Source organism: Pseudophryne corroboree, chromosome 6 (assembly GCF_028390025.1).
Source record: "Pseudophryne corroboree isolate aPseCor3 chromosome 6, aPseCor3.hap2, whole genome shotgun sequence".
In the NCBI taxonomy this organism is placed as follows: Eukaryota; Metazoa; Chordata; class Amphibia; order Anura; family Myobatrachidae; genus Pseudophryne; species Pseudophryne corroboree.
The window spans coordinates 212,429,641-212,441,761 of record NC_086449.1 but is presented as its reverse complement, the minus strand read 5'-3'; the positions used below and the strand labels follow the sequence as shown (position 1 = coordinate 212,441,761).

The 12,121-nt window shown below is 43.6% G+C and overlaps 1 protein-coding gene across 3 annotated transcripts; it reads left to right on the top strand.

The window, feature by feature from the left end:
- Positions 1–1,481: 1,481 nt before the first annotated feature.
- On the top strand, positions 1,482–6,704 carry LOC134931884 (putative nuclease HARBI1). Of its 3 annotated transcripts, XR_010179192.1 has the most exons (7): positions 1,482–1,566; positions 1,893–1,912; positions 2,012–2,762; positions 2,847–3,219; positions 3,529–3,550; positions 4,850–5,476; positions 6,606–6,704. XR_010179192.1 is itself a non-coding variant. In XM_063925717.1 (5 exons), exons 2-5 carry the CDS (start codon positions 1,898–1,900, stop codon positions 3,530–3,532), a joined length of 1,143 nt encoding a protein of 380 aa, XP_063781787.1. In that variant the 5' UTR covers positions 1,482–1,566; positions 1,893–1,897; the 3' UTR covers positions 3,533–3,978. The 3 variants fall into 3 exon arrangements, 1 of the variants encoding a protein (XP_063781787.1); XR_010179193.1 differs by lacking the exon at positions 1,893–1,912 and having other exon boundaries at positions 1,490–1,566; positions 2,648–2,762; XM_063925717.1 differs by lacking the exons at positions 4,850–5,476; positions 6,606–6,704 and having other exon boundaries at positions 3,529–3,978.
- Positions 6,705–12,121: the final 5,417 nt, after the last annotated feature.

Below are 12,121 nucleotides of genomic sequence, written 5' to 3'. Positions count from 1 at the left end.
TTATTAATGTTTTTTTGTTAAATTATTTAATCCCATATATATTTGGCAAGTCCATTTGTGAAAATAAACCTGTGCTTATTATTTGTGACTATCATTTGTGTTCTCTTGTAGGTGCTTGTTTTTGGGTCATATAACCCTTTGATATTTCTTTCGATTGGTGTGCTAGGGAACACCAAGTTTTCATTTCTTTTTGAGCAGGTAAGTGTCCTTGGCCTGTATTGGTGGCTGTTTGTTTTAATGGTCTGTATGTTATTTGTGACTATCATTTGTGTTCTCTTGTAGGTGCTTGTTTTTGGGTCATATAACCCTTTGATATTTCTTTCGATTGGTGTGCTAGGGAACACCAAGTTTTCATTTCTTTTTGAGCAGGTAAGTGTCCTTGGCCTGTATTGGTGGCTGTTTGTTTTAATGGTCTGTATGTTATTTGTGACTATCATTTGTGTTCTCTTGTAGGTGCTTGTTTTTGGGTCATATAACCCTTTGATATTTCTTTCGATTGGTGTGCTAGGGAACACCAAGTTTTCATTTCTTTTTGAGCAGGTAAGTGTCCTTGGCCTGTATTGGTGGCTGTTTGTTTTAATGGTCTGTATGTTATTTGTGACTATCATTTGTGTTCTCTTGTAGGTGCTTGTTTTTGGGTCATATAACCCTTTGATATTTCTTTCGATTGGTGTGCTAGGGAACACCAAGTTTTCATTTCTTTTTGAGCAGGTAAGTGTCCTTGGCCTGTATTGGTGGCTGTTTGTTTTAATGGTCTGTATGTTATTTGTGACTATCATTTGTGTTCTCTTGTAGGTGCTTGTTTTTGGGTCATATAACCCTTTGATATTTCTTTCGATTGGTGTGCTAGGGAACACCAAGTTTTCATTTCTTTTTGAGCAGGTAAGTGTCCTTGGCCTGTATTGGTGGCTGTTTGTTTTAATGGTCTGTATGTTATTTGTGACTATCATTTGTGTTCTCTTGTAGGTGCTTGTTTTTGGGTCATATAACCCTTTGATATTTCTTTCGATTGGTGTGCTAGGGAACACCAAGTTTTCATTTCTTTTTGAGCAGGTAAGTGTCCTTGGCCTGTATTGGTGGCTGTTTGTTTTAATGGTCTGTATGTTATTTGTGACTATCATTTGTGTTCTCTTGTAGGTGCTTGTTTTTGGGTCATATAACCCTTTGATATTTCTTTCGATTGGTGTGCTAGGGAACACCAAGTTTTCATTTCTTTTTGAGCAGGTAAGTGTCCTTGGCCTGTATTGGTGGCTGTTTGTTTTAATGGTCTGTATGTTATTTGTGACTATCATTTGTGTTCTCTTGTAGGTGCTTGTTTTTGGGTCATATAACCCTTTGATATTTCTTTCGATTGGTGTGCTAGGGAACACCAAGTTTTCATTTCTTTTTGAGCAGGTAAGTGTCCTTGGCCTGTATTGGTGGCTGTTTGTTTTAATGGTCTGTATGTTATTTGTGACTATCATTTGTGTTCTCTTGTAGGTGCTTGTTTTTGGGTCATATAACCCTTTGATATTTCTTTCGATTGGTGTGCTAGGGAACACCAAGTTTTCATTTCTTTTTGTGCAGGTAAGTGTCCTTGGCCTGTGTTGGTGCCTGTTTGTGTTTTTTAAAATTGTTGAGCTTATGTTTTTTTTCCTTTTGGCTAAACCAAATTTTTTTTTACCAGGATTGATCTGCAAAGTAGTGTTTGTCTTTCCTGGTCTAGCTACTAAATGCCTATTTTTTTTGGTTTGTGGTTTTTTATTGGTGTTTGTGAAGTTTTTTATGCAGAGAAATGTACCCAAAAAATTTTTTTGGGAATTGTAAAAATAACATATGTATTTTTAATTAAATTTGTTCTTTATTTTTTATTTGCAAAATTGTTTTACATTTTGGACATGAATTCAACACAGAAAAAATGTACGCTCCTGCAGTAAGTTGACACCACATTTGTCAAAGCATTTTATTGTAGTATATTTGACAAACTTTAGTTTTGTATTCTTCATCTTTGTTTTTTTTTTTTTTTTTAAAGTGTGTGATGTCAATATATATTGCAGCAGAAGCCCTACCTCCCCAACCCACGCCAGCACTCCCACCCCAACCGCAAGCCCCACAACCACAGCCGGCTCCTCATCAACCAAGGCAACGGAGGCGTGCTAGGCCACCAATTTTCCGAACCCGTGTCCTACTTTTTGGGATGCCAGATGATGTGGTGGTGCGTAGATACCGGCTGCCACCACATCTAATCCTAGACACTCTCTCCATAATAGAGAGTGATCTGGAGTCTGAAATTCGGTATCCTACAGCAATACCACCATTGACACAATTCCTTGCAGTGTTACATTTTTTGGCTACAGCCTCATATCAGCATGTTGTGGGAGACCTGGTTGGCATGTCGCAGGGCCAGTTCAGTAAGGTCCTGCGGCGTGTCTGCCAGGCTTTCCTAAAGCGGGTGAAGCAGTTCATTGATATGCCTTTGGATGTTGGTGCCCTAGATGTGGTGAAGCGGCAATTTGCGGAAGGTGGTAGTCGCTTCCCACATGTTATTGGGGTTGTGGATGGCACACATGTTGCTATTCAGCCACCAAGACATAATGAAGAAATTTTTAGAAACAGGAAACTGTTTCATTCTCTGAATGTAATGGTTGTTTGTGGGCCATCCCTCCAGATCCTTTCCCTGAATGCAAAGTTTACTGGAAGTTCCCATGATGCATATGTCATTAGACAATCAGGGATATGGCAGAGATTAAGATCAAGTCAACGAGCAGACATGTGGTTATTGGGTGAGTTTTTGCTTTAATTTTTGAAACAAACAAAAATAACTTGACAAATATACTATTTTGAAATATTGGATTATCTACCAACAGGAGACCGTGGATATCCTTGCACCCCCTGGCTCATGACTCCTTACCGTAATCCCAGGCCAGGACCACAGATGGCATTTAACTCCGCGCTTACTGCCACTAGGCAGCTGGTGGAGCGCACAATTGGTGTCCTTAAAGGGCGGTTTCGTGTGCTCCACCGCACTGGTGGCGACATCATGTATTCGCCGGAGATGGCAAGTAAAATAGTGGTCCTGTGCGCAATACTACATAATATCGCGGTAAGGAGTAGTGTAGAGCTTCCTCAGGCAGAGGAATTGCCTGATGAGGAGCCAGGGGTTGGTCCACGCTTCGGTGGGGGGAGTGTGACACGGAGGGGGAGCCAAGTGAGGGCAAGAATTGTTGCAGAATATTTCAGGTATAGTGTTTTTATATTTTATATTTGCAGAAATAATACAACACAGTATGCTTATGTTTTTTAAACCATGATTGCATTTTGTATGATCTTGTAAAGTGATTGGGTAAGGCTTTTGTTGTGTTGGAATGGGTAATTGATTTTTTTAACAAAAACCAAAAACACGTTAAGCTTACAATGTTTATTTAGAAATTTAAATACTGTAATGTTAATAAATAGTGTCCTTATTTATTTTATATCCTCAAATCCTGATTATGTAACCAAACACACAAACAAATGATACTCAATGTTTCACACTTTGTGACTGTCCAGCTGAATGATCACACGAACTGTGGTGAGTACACAGATATGTATAGTAATTTTATCTAAAGTCTGTGTCTCTGTGTGTTGTTTTCTTAAATTTGTGTTCTAAACATTTTCGCTTCTGCTAATGCGAATTTCCGCTCGTGCCAAATAACACTCTGCTCTTCACAGCATTGCAAAGATCAATAAAGTTATTAGAAATGACAACATAGATTTTTGACCAATCACATGCTAACAGACACTATAAATATATGCCCAAATAAGGAAAACGCCATTGCCATGATGCGTGCAGCACCGTTCACCAGGCGGGAGCTCCGCGTGCTGGTTGCGGTGATGGACCGCCGCGTAGGCCGCGTTGGGCGCTTCATCCCCAATCGGGTGAAGCGCGAGGCCTACGCGGAGGTCCGCCGCCTGCTGCGGACTCGCGTCCGCAGCAGGCGGACAATCATCCAGCTAGAAAGGAGGAGGAGTGATCTCCGTAGGAGGACTCCAGATTTGTTGGCGGAGATCCGCCAGCAAATTCGGGCTCTGCATACACGAAGTAAGTTACCTTACATAATGTTTTGGGTCAAAATTGTGCTAATGGGTGATTTACCAAGTTTAGGGCTTCCGGAATTTATGGTTCCATTGTTCAATACAATGTGCACTGCAGGGGAAGCATATGTAACATGTGCAGAGAGAGTAATTTTTGGGTGTGGTATGTTAAATCTGCATATAAATTTGCATTGTTAAAATAAAGTAGCATGTATTTACCCTGCCCATAATTACACAAACCAACAAAATCTAACTCTCTCTGCACATGTTATATCTGCCACCCCTGCAGTGCACATGCTTTTGGCCAATTGCAAACGAAATTCCTGCTGTAATCCCCTTGGAATTTCAATCATTTTACAGTAAATGGTAGGCTAATTGCAACCTGCTGTGTCCTTTTTTGGAAATTATGACACTGTGTGTGGTTAGGGAAAACAGTACTGACTGTAGCAAAGTAACACCAAACAAGTGCATGTTTCAAACAAATAAGAAGCAGGCAGGAAAAAGAACCAAAAAACTTGATCAGTGCTGGCTATATAATAAGGTTCCTGGAATAGTAATCTGGTGATGTTGCCTAGACCAATCACTATGACTCAATTGACTAGATGAAGGAATGAGCTTCAAAGTAAAAATTTGGACTCATTTTGTTTGCTGTGGCCAACATGAAGAGGATCTTAACATGTTTGCTTTGCTATCACAAAAAAAAAAGCATTTAACATTGAACAGAACATTGAGAAAAGAAATTGATTACTATGTAATTTCTCATGTTTACAAAATTTGTACACAATTATCATTCTAGGACAACAACAACGGCAAAACTCACCACCCCCTTCCCCTTCCCACTCCCCCTCACCTTCACACTCCCCCTCCCCTTCTCACTCCCCCTCCCCTTCTCACTCCCCCTCCCCTTCACAGTCCCCCTCAGCTTCCCAGTCCCCCTCAGCTTCCCAGTCCCCCTCAGCTTCCCAGTCCACCTCATCTTCCCAGTCCACCTCAGCTTCCCAGGCCCCATCAGCTTCCCTGGCCCACTCCACTTTCCATTCCCCTTCTCACCACACCTCTCCATCTCTTTCTGGGACCCCTTCTCCTCCTTCCCATACCCCTTCTCCTTCTAATTCTACATCCCAATCTGAACCCCCCACACCCTCTATTGCCTTAACTTTCTCTCCGCCCCCCTCGCCCTCTCAATCAGACCCCCCCTCTGAAATTGGCAACCAAATCCAGCCTCCTTCCCCCATCCAGCCTCCTGCCCCAATCCCTCCTCCTTCCCCAATCCCTCCTCCTTCCCCAATCCCTCCTCCTTCCCCAATCCCTCCTCCTTCCCCCATCCAGCCACCTTCCCCCATCCAGCCAACATCCCCACCCAGTGAATGGGCAGAGGAAGCCCCTGCAGACCGGTCCGGGAGTCTTGAGGTTGCCGTGGAAAGTAAGTTTTGTTTTATAATGAAAAAAATGATTACCCACTTACACTTACAATGTCAAAACATGCAGTGTTGTACTGTTTGAATTCTTGGACCCTGGACAAATATTTGAAAATTTCATCATGGTGTACATGTTGCCTTTACATATTTGTGAGTGTCATTATATGTACAGTGTGTATGTGTGCAATGTTTTGTGTGTCCACTCTAGGTTGACACTCATTAGGTAGCCAGGGTTGCCAGGAGAACAGGGTTTATATGTGTTAGTTTTTCTGGTAAACAGTTATACCTGAGTGGAGTTTAGTATGTTGTTTGCCTTTTACACTTGGGCCTGTGTAGTCTGAATATTTACACTTACAAATCACATGCTTCACTTTGTTATGCAGCCTAATGACACACTGTTTTTTTGTGTGAAAGTTACATTCTCAAAATTACTAATTGTTCTAGTCAAACCTGTTTGCACTTATTTAGTAAGGGCAGCTTTCAGGGAGTGTGGGAATGCTATGATATGTTGGCCTTCTGAAGATGTGGATATGCAGTGTGATGATGCAGGACCAACCCCCTAAAAATAAAATACAAATAAAACAACAAATGGGAATGAATGCCAACATGGTGTAACATTGACGAAGATGGTAGTTATCTTTAACATGGGATGTCGGACATAGCAACCAATAAGATTATACTTTAAAAATTGGGATCCACTTCTACAATATAATAATCATATTTTTGCTTGATTGCTATGGGCAACGTTCCATCTTAAATATAACTCACATAGTAGTAAATTTAACACATGGTCTGGAACACTTTAAAATCTGATAAAAAGGCTGAGCAGGCTTGTGTGTTCTGCTAATGATTGTACCATAAAACAGCCAGGATGTAGTAACTTTGCCATTAAAGCAGGCCTGTCCAAACTGCGGCACTCCAACTGTTGAGAAACTACACATCCCAGCATGCCCTGACACAGCTTTGCCATTCCCTGACCACAAAACTGTGTAAAGGCATGCTGGTATATGTAGTTTCACAACAGCTGGAGTCCAGCAGTTTGGACATGCCAGCATTTAAGTGTGCTTTGCGCCTTGCTTGGATAATAAGTAATGTAATTAAGTTATTAATGTTTGTGTTGCATCTTAATTTCAGATGTTGCAGTTGGAGATCCAACAAGTTTATCCGGGATTCTTTACACCATGCGCCTACACCTGCAAGGAATCATGAATTGTGTTGACCAATTGCAAAAATTTGCTTGATTTTTATTATTTGTTTAAAAAAAAAAAAAAAATTATTAACCAAAAAAAAAATAAAAAAGTTGATTACAGTTAACCGGGTGTTGTGTTTATTAATGCAAAAAAGGATCAGCAGATTGGCAGGCAGAATTTGTTTGCAAAAAACATTACACACATCTAACGTTACATTTTTACAAAAAAAACCAGGAGATTATTGTGTTAAGAAACATGTAAAAACCTTCATTCACAAACAACACCTTTTAAAAAAAAAAAAAGTGAAAAAAAAAAAAAACTATTTTACACTTTTACATGTTGATGGGCAATTATGGCAACAAAGTGTTAATCTGGTTTTTTTTTCAGACTTAATTGTTTAGGAACATTATCAATCATTACACTAATTGGGTTCGTAATTGAAAAGGGCTTGTGGACTTTAAAAGGAAAGGTGTAATTTCACTTAATAGCCAAAAAAAACATTTTTGTGCGTTTTACCTTAAAAGTGTGCACTTTTACGGTAAAATGTGTAAATCTACTCAAACTTAGTATTTTTACGATTAAGTATGTGTTATTGCGATGGTTTCGCAATGCTGCGATGGTTTCGCATTACTGCGATGTCATTTGGTGTACGCCCACTTTGTGTAATACTGCGTGCGAATTTGCAAAAATACGTTGAGGGCGGAGGTTCGCAAATTTACTACATTAACGCAACTTTGCGAATATGTTGTGCGACCGAAAAACTTAGCGATCAACTCGGAATGAGGGCCCTTATACACACAGCCTGAAGGTCATTTAATACAATATTTTTAATAACTTTGTGTATTAAACAAAGTTTGTGTACATTGAGCCATCAGAAAACAAAGGTTTCACTATCTCACTCTCACTCAAAAAAGTCTGTATTTCGGAATATTCCGTATTTCGGAATATTTGGATATGGGATACTCAACCTGTATTGTTTTTAGGCCAAAAGGTTGCACCATTGTTGCTGGATGACTAAGCTAAGCGACACAAGTGGACAACACAAACACCTGGCCCATCTAGGCTAGAAATGTAATGAGGTAGTTGTATGAATAAGCCAAGTGACACAAACAATTGGCCCATCTAGGCGTGGCACTGCAGTGGCAGACAGGAGGGCAGATATAAAAAAAAGGACCCTAACAGCACATGATGCAAAGAAGAAAAAAAGGTGCACCAAGGTTGCTGTATGACTAAGCTAAGCGACACAACCACCTGGCCCATCTAGTAGTGTCACGCAGTGGCTGAATGTCGAGAGTGGGCCGCAATTGTTCGGTCCACTGACAGCATCTCCAGCACGCTCCAGTCAATTTAAAAAAAATCTGCAATCAATGGATTTATACGGCAGTACCCCAGGACTAATACAGCAGTATCCCTGGACTCATACGGCAGTGTCACACGGGATGGCACTTTTCAAAAACTAGGCCCCAAACAGCACCTCATGCAAAGATGTCAAAGAGGTGCAATGAGGTAGCTGTATGACTAAGCCAAGCGACACAAACAATTCCAACTGGAATTATACTTAGAAATCACTGGAATTATTTGGCAAAATCACTGGAATTATACGTCCAAATCACTGGAATTAATTGGCAAGATCACTGGAATTATACGTCTAAATCACTGGAATTAATTGGCAAGATCACTGTAATTAATTAAACTTCCAAATCACTGGAATTAAATGGCAAAATCTCGCTTTCGCCTGCCTAGTGAAGTGGAATCTAGATGGGATTTGGTACCGGGGACACAATACCTCCATCAATTGTTTAAATCCCACTGCACTAATGGCGGATACCGGACGCACGTCTGACACCAACATAAGTGTCAAGGCTTCAGTTATGAGGGCTTCCATCGTCATGTGAAGCTGAACCACTAGCCTCAGCCGTTCCTTGTAAATGGCATATTGGCAAGTTTATGTTTCTCCTCAGACCATTTAAATTTATTTTTTGGGGTCTTTTTACTGATCTATGTCATGGCTAGTGGCCGCAGCTTCAGCACTAGGAGGAAGTGGTTCTTGATCTTTCCCTATTTTATCCTCCAAATTTTTGTTCTCCATTATTTTTCTGGAGTTATATTACACAATATGCGGCACAGGAATAACTGATGGATGATGCACAGGACACTACCACTGGTCTGATGCAGCACAACACAGCAACACTGTGAGGGACTTGTGGTTGTTGTTGTTATTATTATTACTAAACGTCAGCAGTGGACATATAGCAGCAGCGTATACCACTGTGACTGCCTGGTCACTGGAATGACTGATGGCCAGGACACTATCACTGGTCTGATACAGGACAACCCAGCACCACTGAAAGGGACTTATACAGCTACACTGGATATATGGCAGCAGAGGACACAACCACTGTGAGTGGTCACTGGACTGATGCTGCACAAGACACTACCCCTGGTCTAATGCAGGACAACACAGCACCACTAAAAGGGACTTATACAGCTACACTGGATATATGGCAGCAGAGGACACAACCACTGTGAGTGGTCACTGGACTGATGCTGCACAAGACACTACCCCTGGTCTAATGCAGGACAACACAGCACCACTAAAAGGGACTTATACAGCTACACTGGATATATGGCAGCAGAGGACACCACCACTGTGACTGGTCACTGGACTCAGGGCCAGATTAACAATGGGGCTGATGGAGCTGTAGCTCCAGGCCCACTCTACCAAATAGGCCCACTGCATCTTACAGGTTTCTGTGCTGCTGTAGAGACACAAATTTTTCTCCCTTCTACTGCAGCTTGCACTAGTGCACTAGGCCCCGCCACCCGGCATCAAACCGCCCCTTCCCCCCGTGACTTTCCTCGCAGAGGGGGTGGCACCGGCAGTGTCAGACAGTCGGCTGCTTACCTCCTACCCGCCTGCCTCCGTTGGTTTACTGGTCTCACATATTCGGATGCTGTGAATGGTCACTCCTCTGCTGCCCTGTTGCTGCATTGTAATGAGTAGGCATTGATGTCCACGTACCCACTCCCATCTCCAGGACCAGGCCCGCCCCCTCCTGCTGCTATACCCAGCTGCCTCCTTCTTTTTTTGTACTACTCCCATCCCAAGGCCCGCCCCTCCTTACCCCCTGTCCTGTCTGAGCCTGTCCTCTCTATACTCTGCTCTGGAGGCGGGGCTTCTGTGCACGCAACGGCAGCCAGGAGCCAGAGGAAAGAGTAAGTGCATGTGGAGGGTATTATCTCATGTAATGGGAGAGAGGGTTAGTGGAATAAATGTGCTGCAGTGGTGTAGTTGGGGCATTAGTGCTGTTATATATAGAGTGTGTGTGTGTTTGTGTGGGGGTGGGTAGGCAGGGTAGTTATCTAGTATGGGTATGTAGTGCGGTGGTGTAGTGTGGGGCATTAGTGCTGTTATATAGTGTGTGGGGGGGGCAGGGTAGTTATGTAGTATGGGTATGTAGTGTGATGGTGTAGTGTGGGGCATTAGTGCTGTTATATATAGAGTCTGTGTGTGTTTGTGTGCGGATGGGCAGGCAGGTTAGTTATCTAGTATGGGTATGTAGTGCAGTGGTGTAGTGTGGGGCATTAGTGCTGTTATATAAAGAGTGTGTGTGAGGGGGCAGGGTAGTTATGTAGTATGGGTATATAGTGCGGTGGTGTAGTGTGGGGCATTAGTGCTGTTATATAGTGTGTGTGTGTGTGTGTGTGTGTGTGTGTGTGTGTGTGGGGCAGGGTAATTATGTAGTATGGGTATGTAGTGCAGTGGTGTAGTGTGGGGCATTAGTGCTGTTATATATAGAGTGTGTGTGTGTGTGTGTGTGTGTGTGTTTGTGGGGGGGGCAGGCAGGGTAGTTATCTAGTATGGGTATGTAGTGCAGTGGTGTAGTGTGGGGCATTAGTGCTGTTATATAGTGTGTGTGTGTGTTGGGGGGCAGGGTAGTTATGTAGTATGGGTAGGTTGTGTAGTGTGGGCTGGGGTGTTAGTGCTGTTACAGTATGTAGATTGTATGTGTGGGGAGGTAGTGCAGTGGTGTAGTGTAGTGAGGTAGTGTAGTGGTGCAGAGTCGGGAGGTAGTGTAGTGCTGTTTTGTAGTATGGATAGGTAGTACAGTGATGTTCTGTGGGGAGTCAGTGCAGTGATATGCATGCGCACAGGGTGTGCCTGGTATGCACAGACACACCCTAATGTATAGAGCCACCCATAAGCAGATTTGAAGAAATGGGAGATACTGTACTTTTATTTTTATTTCACTTTTATTTTCTGCAGCTGCATATGCCTGCCAGTCTGCCTGCCACCAGGAAAGGCTGCTGGTTGTCAGTCAGCCTGTCAGCACCTCCTCTGGACAGTTCTGCATGCAGCTCAGTTCCTTCTCCCTCTACTGGATTGAACATCTTGGCTCCCTGCACACACTTGACACTGTGCGGTGAAGAAGAGCCTAGCAGCCACCACGCGGACTCCAAGACACCATTCACACTCACCGGCGCCAGTCCGGGAGGTGGACACCCTGCGCCGATGGGAGGGACATCACTGACCAGATGCACAGCCCAGCCACCGGTCAGAGGAAGCTGCAGTCTCTGGACTCCCCACCAGGCCAACCACCACCACGAGGATGCCATAAGGAGAACGCTGCACCAGTCAGGACAGGCACACCCCAACTTTCCTCAGTGAGGTGAGCATTACAATGAGTCAGAACACTTGCAGCAGCAGCTTCATTCAGTGGCAAAACTTTACCGACTCCCCCTGTGTAACCCTGGCATATCCCATTACATAGCTGAGAGGGGCCAGGAGAAAGAGAGGAGTGCGAGTGGGTGTCTAGGCTGCTAAGGGCAGTGGCTGACTGACTAAACTGAAAGGAGCATGGGAGGCAAAGTTTGACATGAGGGGGAAGAGGAAGAGGATGCTGGCTTAAGGGGACTGGGTGAGGCTGAGAGGCACAGAGTGAAGGGCGGGAGGCTGAGAGGCACAGAGTTAAGGGTGGGAGGCTGAGAGGCACAGAGTGAGGGGAGAAGACAGAGACACAGAATGAAGGGTGGGAGGCTGAGAGGCACAGAATGAAGGCTGGAAGGCACAGAGTGATGAAGTGGGGCAGCTGAGAGGCACAGAGTGAAGAGGGTGGCTGAGAGGCACAGAGTGAAGGGGGTGGCTGAGAGGCACAAAGTAAGGGGGATGGTGAGAGATGCAGGTGGGAGATGATGGTGTGGCAGAGGGACGCAGGAGGTAGATGATGGTGTTACTGAAAGACGACTCAAAGAGGATATGATGGTGTGGCTGAGAGACGCAAGGAGGAGATGGTGTGGCTGAGACATAGCCCAGAGATTAGGTAGTGCAGTGAAATAGTGTGGAGATGTAATGTGGGTAGGTAGCATAGTGATATACTGATGGGGTGTAGTGTGGTGAGGTACCATATTAATGTATTGTGGAAGGTATAGTGTGGAGATGTAGTGTGAGAAGGTAGCATA

Coding starts and splice junctions, on each gene's coding strand:
- LOC134931884 (XM_063925717.1), top strand. Junction 2,763..2,846: donor AGCAGACATGTGGTTATTGG/GTGAGTTTTTGC, acceptor ATCTACCAACAG/GAGACCGTGGATATCCTTGC.